The 11235-nt window shown below is 40.7% G+C and overlaps 1 protein-coding gene across 3 annotated transcripts; it reads right to left on the minus strand.

The window, feature by feature from the left end:
• Nucleotides 1-292: 292 nt before the first annotated feature.
• Nucleotides 293-10894, minus strand: LOC101175403 (tubulin alpha-1B chain). Of its 3 annotated transcripts, XM_023956923.1 has the most exons (5): nt 10726-10894; nt 9655-9877; nt 9425-9573; nt 8412-9338; nt 300-401 (listed from the first exon to the last, which is right to left on the minus strand). In XM_023956923.1, the coding sequence occupies exons 1-5, from the start codon at nt 10726-10728 to the stop codon at nt 354-356; spliced, it is 1350 nt and encodes a 449-aa protein (XP_023812691.1). In that variant the 5' UTR covers nt 10729-10894; the 3' UTR covers nt 300-353. The 3 variants fall into 3 exon arrangements, with proteins under 3 accessions (XP_023812692.1, XP_023812691.1, XP_023812690.1); XM_023956924.1 differs by lacking the exons at nt 8412-9338; nt 9425-9573; nt 9655-9877; nt 10726-10894 and adding exons at nt 1415-1563; nt 1645-1867; nt 2789-2942 and having other exon boundaries at nt 293-1328; XM_023956922.1 differs by lacking the exon at nt 300-401 and having other exon boundaries at nt 8145-9338.
• Between the last annotated feature and the right edge of the window lie 341 nt (nt 10895-11235).

The following is an 11235-nucleotide window of genomic DNA, read 5'->3' on the forward strand; positions in this document are numbered from 1 at the left end:
TAAATTTATTCTGTGGTCCATTTTGTGGTAAAAATTCTGGGTTTTGATGGGGTTATAAGGGGTTTTCATGTTGCATTCTGGCTGGGAAAGGTTAATGCAGACAGTCCTTGAAATAAAGACTGTTCTTTTATTTTGGACAAATGCAGCATTTAAAAAGTTAGAAAAGCTTTTAAGTTGGATTAAAACATTTCCGCCACCTACAATTAAATGAACTCTGCAATACGCGACCCCATGTCATGACATGTCTGAGCCAACTCTGCAAAGCTATATTTGTCACCATCACCACACAAACTCAAGAGTGATGAAAAGACTTTATTTTCCAACTTCAAAATGTCAAGGAATCATAAACAAGATTAATACTCCTCTCCCTCATCTTCTTCTCCCAGACTATCAGCGCCAACCTCCTCATAATCCTTCTCCAGAGCCGCCATGTCCTCTCTGGCCTCAGAGAACTCTCCCTCCTCCATACCCTCACCCACATACCAGTGAACAAAGGCGCGCTTGGCGTACATCAGGTCAAACTTGTGGTCCAGCCGAGCCCAGGCCTCTGCAATAGCAGTGGTGTTGCTCAGCATGCACACTGCCCTCTGGACCTTGGCCAGGTCTCCACCAGGAACTACAGTGGGCGGCTGGTAGTTGATGCCAACCTTGAAGCCAGTGGGACACCAGTCCACAAACTGGATGGAGCGTTTTGTTTTGATGGTGGCGATGGCTGCATTCACATCTTTGGGCACCACGTCACCACGATACAGAAGACAGCAAGCCATGTACTTTCCATGGCGGGGGTCACACTTCACCAATTGGTTGGCCGGCTCAAAGCAGGCATTGGTGATCTCAGCCACTGTAAGCTGCTCATGGTAAGCTTTCTCTGCAGAGATGACGGGGGCGTAGGTGGCCAGAGGGAAGTGGATACGTGGATATGGCACCAGGTTGGTCTGGAACTCTGTCAGATCAACATTGAGGGCACCATCAAAGCGCAGAGAGGCAGTGATGGAGGACACGATCTGGCTGATCAGCCTGTTCAGGTTGGTGTAGGTGGGACGCTCGATGTCCAGGTTCCTGCGGCAGATGTCGTAGATGGCCTCATTGTCCACCATGAAGGCACAGTCAGAGTGCTCCAGGGTGGTGTGGGTGGTCAGGATGGCGTTGTAGGGCTCCACCACAGCAGTGGACACCTGAGGAGCTGGGTAGATGGAGAACTCCAGCTTGGACTTCTTGCCATAGTCCACAGACAGACGCTCCATCAGCAGAGAGGTGAAACCAGAGCCAGTGCCTCCACCAAAGCTGTGGAACACCAGGAAGCCCTGAAGACCAGTGCACTGATCCGCCTGAAGACACACAAGAAAACAAATGCCAGATACTGTTATTGCACCACTACAAGACAAACACAAACACATGCTCTGATTGTACCCACCAGTTTACGGATCCTGTCCAGAACCAGGTCGATGATTTCTTTACCGATGGTGTAGTGTCCACGGGCGTAGTTGTTGGCAGCATCCTCCTTCCCGGTGATCAGCTGCTCAGGGTGGAACAGCTGCCTGTAGGTCCCAGTGCGCACCTCATCTGACAACACGACAAATCCCTTTAGTTTTCACAAACTCCAGCACCTTCATCAGAACATGTTCATCTGGAAGAGATGCTCACCGATAACCGTGGGCTCCAGATCTACAAACACAGCTCTGGGAACGTGCTTTCCAGCTCCAGTTTCACTAAAGAAGGTGTTGAATGAGTCGTCTCCTCCTCCAATGGTTTTGTCACTGGGCATCTGGCCATCCGGCTGGATCCCATGTTCCAGACAGTAGAGTTCCCAGCAGGCATTGCCAATCTGGACTCCGGCCTGACCAACATGCACTGAAATACACTCACGCTGTGGGGAATAAAGACAAAAGAATTGTGATAAAATTAGAATAAATGCTAGTGTGCAAATATCTTCTAAAGTGAGTTCAGATTAAAGTCAGTCTCCGGTTCTCTGTTTTTTATGACACGTTACTCCTAAGGGATTTAAGTCACATGTTGAAATGCCTTCATTTTGAATAAAAGAACTTCTTTGTCAGGGATAACAACATTGTGAACATAATCACCTGACACCACTTTTTCTTCAATGTCACAAAAAAAAAGTGAAACCTGAAACTTTGAGCAGGATCAGATTCTCACAAGGGAGTGAATTTGTTTGGAATGAAATACTTTAGCCCTTCCCTTGTGCTATCTTAGATGACCCCATCCTCACATTGACGTGTTCTCCCTACCATGACAAAGGTGGAAAGATTTAATGTAATCCATGGACATCAGTGAACATCACAAATCATTGAAGAAAAAAAAGGTTCAGTGCACTGTCTAGTGGGTCTACATGACCCGGCAACTCTCAATGTTGAAGTGCCTAGGATAGCACAAGGATTAAACAACCACCGAAGACGAGAGAATTCGAGAGAGTCAAGTGGAACAGCTTTATTGATAAAACTGGTTGGGGAAGTCCAGTCTGTCGCCATAAATTGCGCTCAAAGAGGAATGATTCATCGAGTAGGTCAACGCGCACGCGGAACCCGGAAGCTAACGCCTCGCGGCCTTTTTCGGGCGTTGGCTTTTCGACACTTAAAAAAAAGAAAGTGTCATTTTATAGTATCCCTCACCAAATTAAAACCATTTATCATTTGACTTTTCGTTCTGTATCTCGATGGCTGACATTGTTGTTTCTTTAACTTTAAGATTAATTTATCAGCGCGTGACAAATTAAAGTCTCAAGTTTAGCTCCAGTTGTTTGGCGAACAGAAACAAGAGGTTTGAAACTTACCATTTTCCTGTAACTTGGAAGATAAAATTAACTTGAGTCGAAAGATGAGATAGCAAAGACAGGCACGTCAGTTCTCACTAGCAGACGTTAAGAGTCTTCAGCAAGAAGCAACTGAAGCGGCCGTTAGCCGGGAAAGAACTATATAGTCCCAGGAAATGCACTGCTAAATCCGATTGGTTGAATGGCACGTGCACTTTTTTCCTATTAGTTGAAAACGTTGTCACCCCACCCTTTTTTTACGTCAGTCTCCATTTGAAAAATGACTTTAACTAGCTGAAACCGGGTGATTTTGTATTCAAATTCCTAATCTTCTTTACTAGATACACCAAAATATGAAGTGCTAAAACGCAGAAAAAGTGAAAAAAGTTTATTTTTGATAAGAAGCTTTTTTTTTCGTAACTACTCCTAGAGCTAAGAAAAAATTTCCATTCTTGACACCAGAATGACCGGAATACACAGAGAAATTCAATTCAATTTTCTTTATTTCAAACACAAAGGAAAATAAACACAAGAGTTTAAAACAACAAATAAAAAAAGACAATGTGGTTGAAAACGAGTGGGTTGAAGAGAAACTTGTGTGATCCCAGCCCTTTTTTTAAAACACCTGATGATTTGCGTAGTTTTGTACATGTCAAACATTCACATTACATTCTGCATAACACCTATGCAGAGAGTGACATTTTTTGTTTTTATCAATCCTTCTTGGCCTTGTAAGGTTCCATCAGTGACATTCTGTAGGTTTTTTGAATACATGTAAACTTTTGCTTTGTTTTACACCTTCATCCAATCCATTCCATAAATCCAAAGCACAAATTGATAAGCACATTTTCTTTTTGTAGTGCAAATCCACTTCTTCTTTAAGTTCAGCTGATTTCTTAAAATGAAACTCCCATCTCTGTCCTTGAACATTTGTTGTATGTTTACTGGAAGTAAATTATTTCTGGCTTTATACATGATGAGTGCTTGTTTGTATGTGTCCCATAATCCACACCATGAACTATTTGAATGGCTTTTTTTGTAAGATATACAAACACTGCAGATTAGTTTTATAAGTATTTCCCCAAACTTCTACACTGTACTGTAAATGTGGTAGCATCATCGATGAATATATTAGTAGAAGTATTTTGTGAGTGAGTGTATGAAGCGATTTTCTCAACACTGCTATGCTTTTAGCAGGTTTAGCTCTGACTTGCTTGATATGTGGCTTCCTCACTTTGTCGTCCATAATTACTCCAAGGAACTCAATTTCAGTCACTCTTTACAGAACATGATATTCAATAGCAACTTTTATTTCTAAATCTGCAGGAATATGGCGATTTCCAAAAATCACGAATTTAGTTTTGTTAACATTTAGTGATTTTATTTTTGTCGAACCTTTGTTTTAGTTTCCCTAATTCTGTGTTTACTATTCTTACTACTTCACTGAGATTCTCCTCTGTACACAAAGTACTTGTGTCGTCGGCATAGAAAAAGTATTCAAGTGTATTTGATACCATGCGTATGTCATTGATGTATAGGATGAACAGTGTTGGGCCTAAGATTGACCCTTGTGGTACTCCACATCTTAAATAAAATAAATAAAGAAATAACCATTTGGGGAAGGCAAAAAGTAAATGTCAGGACTCTTCTTTACATTTAAAGACGGACAAAACAAGACAGAATTAAAGTATGTGCTCTGTTTTTAACAGTTTACTCAAAGTAAAATTACTTTACATTCTCTTTTGAAGCATAAAAAACTGCACTGGGTTAAAAGCAAACATTTAAACATTGTAGAGCAAAGTTGGGACAAAGCACACAGCAGCGAATGATGGCAGACTACCACATGAAAGCAGAAGGTCTAAATCTCTGAACAGGCTTGATCTAAAAAAGCTTTGACTGCAGTTTTTCAAACAAAGCAGCAGCCCAACTCCAAAAGCTGCTGAAACAGAAATACCTCACAATCACTGAGACGATGAAGCGGAAATACACAAGGCAGAAGTACGCCTCTGTTTTTAAGCTTCTAGTTGGACCTTTTTGAAACTTGACAGTTTTAAACCATTGAAATGGTAAAATTTCTTTTTATGCATTTATTTCTACTTTATTTTTGCAAATCGGATGCAGCTTTAAAAAGTCATCAACTGTTATGTTCCATTTCTTTTGATCTGCAGGATCTTAATTTGAGGTAACTATTTGCAGTGGTGCCCTGCGACAGACTGGGGACCTGTCCAGAATGTCCCCTGCCTTCGCCCCACGAGTGGCCCGGGACAAAACGGGTTCAGAAGATGAATGAAATATTTGCACTGCTTAAAGTTATCTTGGAGAGTTGGTTCACATTATCAGCTGCATTAGGGCACTGTGACAACAAAGAAAGGAGAGAAAAATATAAGCAAAAATCAAAACTATGATTGATGTTTTTTAGTCCATTCCTGCTTTCTCACAAAACCCAAGTAAAATCTGTTTAAAAAAATGTAATTTATCTATAAAGATAAAGATCTGGTCAAATCTGTCTTACTGCAGTAGTTTCTTTTTACAGGACTTAAGTTGATATTGCATTCATATTAACCCTTGTGCTATCCTATGACCCCACCCTTACATTGACGTGTTCTCCCCACCATGACAAAGGTGGATAAAGGTGGAAAGATTTCATGTAATCCATGGACACCAGTGAAGATCACAAATCATTGAAGAAAAAAGGTTCAGAGCACTGTCTAGTGGGTCATCTAGCCCCCACTCCCAATGTTAAAGTGCCTAGGATAACACAAGGGCTAATCAAGAAAATGGCGCTTTGAGTTTTCAAAATCAGAAATAATTCAAAATGTAAATATACTAATATAATACTCAGATTAGCTTTAGCTCGTTGTGAACAGTTCAATAGAATAAAATGAATTTTAAAAAATTACATATAAGATTCACAAATCAAAAGCAGTGTTTTTATTAAACCAGCATAATCTGAGCCTTATTTAAATTGTCAGGGCTGTGGCTTGTTTGGGCTATTCTTAAAAAAAAGCAGCTTTTACAAATCAACCCAATTTCTATGATTTCTTCTGTAAAAGTTGTATAATTACTATAATTGACTAAAAACTGTCTCGGTGCAAACATTTGACATAGGACCTTTTTATATGTAATAAACAGATGTAATTTCATCTCAAACTCCCCCTTTAACTGTGAAAAGTGCAATTCAAGGACATAGTTTAACCGATTTTGATAACAACAGTGGTATTTTCCAACCCAGTCTCATCCTAAAATGTATTTTCATATAATTTTACTTGTTGTGGTAAGTGAACCTTTGAAAATAAAACACTAAGGGAGTTTGGAGATTTTGACAAGTCAAAATAGATAGATTACCTAGTCGTTTAGTATCCCTAGAAAACGGAGACGTGATTTGGTTTAAAATGAGTACAAACATCATTTCAAAACTTTACAAACTCCAAAATAAATTCCACACACCTGTACACCTAAGCTTCCTTAAAGACTCACTCCGATCATCTTTTAATCTCGTTTTTGCGTTCCCAGTGGTCTTTTAATAGTGATTTTGCTGCTTTAGAAAAACCTGTCTTTTTTAGGACATAATTTCTGCCGCCACCCCCCCACCCATAACTGAGCTCTCTGTTTAAGTACTTTCCCAGAAGCTTTGAGCCTCCCAAATGCTCAGCATAACATTACATGTGCAACAAAAATGCCAAGCAACACTGGAGCTATCATGCCGTACAGTTTGGAGCCAGGTGCCAGCTCGGACGAAGAAAACAAAGACACACATGGATCTATTTTGTCTACAAGTGGATGCATCAGAATGGAGCAGAGCAGAGAGGTCGTGGTCTGCCCATCGTTTTCCACCTCACAAAAAACTCTGGTTCTAATTGCAATTTTTTTGCCTACTCCTGATTCACAACAATTTGAATAAATAAATACTCAGGCATGCAATTTTAAGCTTAATTTTATCCATAGATGTCCTCCATCATGAAAAATGCCACAAGAACATGTAAAAAACACCAAAAACACAATTGTCTTTAAAATGGGTCTTGAACACATAAACTAACACTCCAGCCTTCACCACCTAACGCCCAGGTTAAGTAATGAAAAAAACATTCAGGCCGACTTTTCATGGATCAAACGCAGTGGGAGCCAGCAGCACTTATTTCATCCTTTACAAAAACACACTTCTTTGTATTTAACTTACTTTCTTTTATTATGTGTTTGTATTACGGAAAACGTGAATTTTTTAGCATGAATATAAAATGTTTTGTTTACGCTTGACAGTGTCATATGAGTTTTTTTTTTTTCAAAATAAAAAATTTGTCCTACAGCTGTTTATATGTTTTTATAATATTCTTTTTAAAAAAGTCAAACTTAAAAAAAAAAAAGCATTTTCTTTTCTTTTAAGTCTGTTCCATGGGTTGTGATCCTTTTCCCTTTGTAATGATGTTAACAGGAATCTAAATATGACTACAATACTTTAAAATCCTAAAGAAAAAGTACATAAAGTACACACAGATACATATTTTTACATTTTCCCTCTGGACAGCTACTATATGTTATTCTGCAGCCATAGATGATTTGCTTCAAACATAACTTACTTATAAAATGAGCTTAAAAAGATCAAACGTTTTATTAATCTTTTGCTCAGTTGTGAAATGTGTCCATGGAAGGGTGTAAAAAAACGTTTTCGTTTATTTTTTACAATGTGTTACGATTAATCATCTTCCAAATGAATAATTTCTAAGAGTTTTATTGCTGTCATCACTGGTGAAAAACCAATACACAATGTAGGTGTACCTGCAGGTTTCTATAAAACCTGTGCTAAAGGAATAGGAAGGAGTTAACCGGTGGGCGGGGTTGTAACACACTTCCTGTTATGATCTTCCTTTTTATTGGTTAGGCCTTGAACCAGCTTCTTTACTATTGGCTGAATTTAATTTTTTTCTTTGCACCCGCCAACAGAACTAGGGACCGGAAATGAACGTTAGCAGAAACATGTCATGCTGTATTCAGGCTGTCTTTTGTTTTAATGGTAAAATAATAATAACAGAAATAAAATCAGTTAATTTCCCAGCAGAACACATTTTTAACTGAGAAACTCTGATAGAATGCAGCACTAAGTCTTTAAATCTGAAAATCTACCAAAAAAAACAAATGTTTCAAATACTAGAAAAACTGCATTTCCTGCAGAATCTCATGTGACAGTTCAAGGTGCCTTCTTGGGGCGTGTTTAGGTTGGAGATGAAAATTAAACATGTTTAAGAACTAGTCTAATTTACCTGAAGAGTTTAAAAGCTTTACATAATAAAAAAAACAGTGGAAGCTAAAATGCTAAAACTGCATTTTTTTTGGTAAAAGAAATAAGAATTAATTGCAAAAAGACATGAAAGACAATGAGGCCTTTTTCTGATGGAGAAACCGATTTTATTGTAGTTTTATATTACCTCCATGTACAATTTAATGCATGACACATGTCAGATTTTATTCATATCAAACCGAATCTTGACATTTTCAGGAGGTTTCATTGAACATCTTAACATTTTCTAGAACAACAAACATCTTTTTGGAATGCTTGAGCCATTTCCTTCCTCTGTAACTGATTCCTCCTCCTTGTTTAATACTCTTCTCCTTCCTCCTCTCCTTCACCTTCAATGGAGTCGACTCCAACCTCCTCATAATCCTTCTCCAGAGCCGCCATGTCCTCTCTGGCCTCAGAGAACTCTCCCTCCTCCATACCCTCACCCACATACCAGTGAACAAAGGCGCGCTTGGCGTACATCAGGTCAAACTTGTGGTCCAGCCGAGCCCAGGCCTCTGCAATAGCAGTGGTGTTGCTCAGCATGCACACCGCCCTCTGGACCTTGGCCAGGTCTCCACCAGGAACTACAGTGGGCGGCTGGTAGTTGATGCCAACCTTGAAGCCAGTGGGACACCAGTCCACAAACTGGATGGAGCGTTTTGTTTTGATGGTGGCGATGGCTGCATTCACATCTTTGGGCACCACGTCACCACGATACAGAAGACAGCAAGCCATGTACTTTCCGTGGCGGGGGTCACACTTCACCATCTGATTGGCCGGCTCAAAGCAGGCATTGGTGATCTCAGCCACTGAAAGCTGCTCATGGTAAGCTTTCTCTGCAGAGATGACGGGGGCGTAGGTGGCCAGAGGGAAGTGGATACGTGGATATGGCACCAGGTTGGTCTGGAACTCTGTCAGATCAACATTGAGGGCACCATCAAAGCGCAGAGAGGCAGTGATGGAGGACACGATCTGGCTGATCAGCCTGTTCAGGTTGGTGTAGGTGGGACGCTCGATGTCCAGGTTCCTGCGGCAGATGTCGTAGATGGCCTCATTGTCCACCATGAAGGCACAGTCAGAGTGCTCCAGGGTGGTGTGGGTGGTCAGGATGGCGTTGTAGGGCTCCACCACAGCAGTGGACACCTGAGGAGCTGGGTAGATGGAGAACTCCAGCTTGGACTTCTTGCCATAGTCCACAGACAGACGCTCCATCAGCAGAGAGGTGAAACCAGAGCCAGTGCCTCCACCAAAGCTGTGGAACACCAGGAAGCCCTGAAGACCAGTGCACTGATCCGCCTGAAGACACACAAGAAAACAAATGCCAGATACTGTTATTGCACCACTACGAGACAAACACAAACACATGCTCTGATTGTACCCACCAGTTTCCGGATCCTGTCCAGAACCAGGTCGATGATTTCTTTACCGATGGTGTAGTGTCCACGGGCGTAGTTGTTGGCAGCATCCTCCTTCCCGGTGATCAGCTGCTCAGGGTGGAACAGCTGCCTGTAGGTCCCAGTGCGCACCTCATCTGACGACACGACAAATCCCTTTAGTTTTCACAAACTCCAGCACCTTCATCAGAACATGTTCATCTGGAAGAGATGCTCACCGATAACCGTGGGCTCCAGATCTACAAACACAGCTCTGGGAACGTGCTTTCCAGCTCCAGTTTCACTAAAGAAGGTGTTGAATGAGTCGTCTCCTCCTCCAATGGTTTTGTCACTGGGCATCTGGCCATCCGGCTGGATCCCATGTTCCAGACAGTAGAGTTCCCAGCAGGCATTGCCAATCTGGACTCCGGCCTGACCAACATGCACTGAAATACACTCACGCTGTGGAGGGAAAAAGGTTGGTATAGTTGTTTAAGTATAAAAATATGTTTTTGTATAATTTCAACCATTAAAATAATTGTTTACAAATTCTTAAATGCATCATCGTTTTTTTTCTTTTCAGAAGAAGATAATTTTTTTTTTGTCCAGAGAGAGGCGCACTGTCTTCCTACAAAGAACCCCGTTGCCAGGCAACAAGCCCCCGTGCAGGCGAGCCTTAAATTCATTTAAAACCGTCTTAAAATAATCCCTAGTGGGATACTATTAAGCAAAGTCTAAAGAAATGTATTTAAACTTTCAAAATAACAGTAGAGCGAGCTGTAGATACCACGTTGAAGTGGGAGAAAAACCAAAGACCCTCCAATATGTCGGTGTCTGTTACTTACAGAGTCATCCATATTTAATCAGAATAATCGCCATGATGATGGCAGCGAATTTCAGCAATTGCTACTTTCGTTATTATACGAGATGTCTTAAAGCCAGAGGGTAAGGTAAATCCTCCCATCCTCAGCTTTTCCGCTTAACAGAAACGTTTAATTAACATCCGGGCATTTCTTTGTTGCATGGGCGGGAGTGAAAATGCCGCAGTATGCGGCTCAACTGACTGCATGATGATGATGATCCTACTTTTGTTCACTGAGCCAAGAATATCTCTGCATCTTCTTACAAAATTTTATTAAAACAAAGAAACCATAAAAAGGACATAACTTGTTTGGAGAACAGACATGTTTTATATCTGGAAACTGACTGGTTTTTTTCTGGTACATTTATTATTTATTTAAAACCGGGTCAAATCCGTGTAAATAGAAACTCGACACTACATTGAAAAGAAACGTATTAAAAGATCTTACCATTTTGCTTTGTTGAAATGATCAGCTTGCAGGAATTTTCCTCGAAACTGAATCTCACGATTCGACTGTTATGTGGTCGATGTAAGAGGTAATGGCGCGGTTGATGGAGACGTTAGACGCTTACATTCGCTTGCAACGGTACTTTCTTACTATTGGTGTGTTTTTCTGTCAATCAACTTCTTGGCACAAAGAAGCGGCTTTTTCATTGGTTAAGCGTCGACGGAAAGCCCGCCCCCTGACAGAATGCTGACTTCATTTTCCCGCCCCTTAGATCATAAAGCAACATGGCGATCCTCCCATGGAGAGGAAAAGATGCGTGGACTCTGTTGGAAGAAGAGAAAAAAATGTCTGACCTTACCCTTACCTAAATCATTCTCTAAATATCCAAGCTATAGATTAGTCATTACTGTTATTCAAAACGTATTCAATTTCCAACACATTTGATTAGTCTTGTGTTATTTTCAAGTGATTTACACTATAATACCTTCAGAAGTGGAACAAAACATCTAC

The sequence above is a fragment of the Oryzias latipes genome, chromosome 7 (genome assembly GCF_002234675.1).
Source record: "Oryzias latipes chromosome 7, ASM223467v1".
Lineage (NCBI taxonomy): Eukaryota > Metazoa > Chordata > Actinopteri > Beloniformes > Adrianichthyidae > Oryzias > Oryzias latipes.

Bases quoted from the DNA above. Each gene is read 5' to 3' on its own strand.
- LOC101175403 (XM_023956922.1), bottom strand. The intron at 9,574-9,654 runs GTGAGCATCTCT...TCGTGTCGTCAG, and splicing joins TCTGGAGCCCACGGTTATCG to ATGAGGTGCGCACTGGGACC. The intron at 9,339-9,424 runs GTGGGTACAATC...GTGTGTCTTCAG, and splicing joins TGGACAGGATCCGGAAACTG to GCGGATCAGTGCACTGGTCT.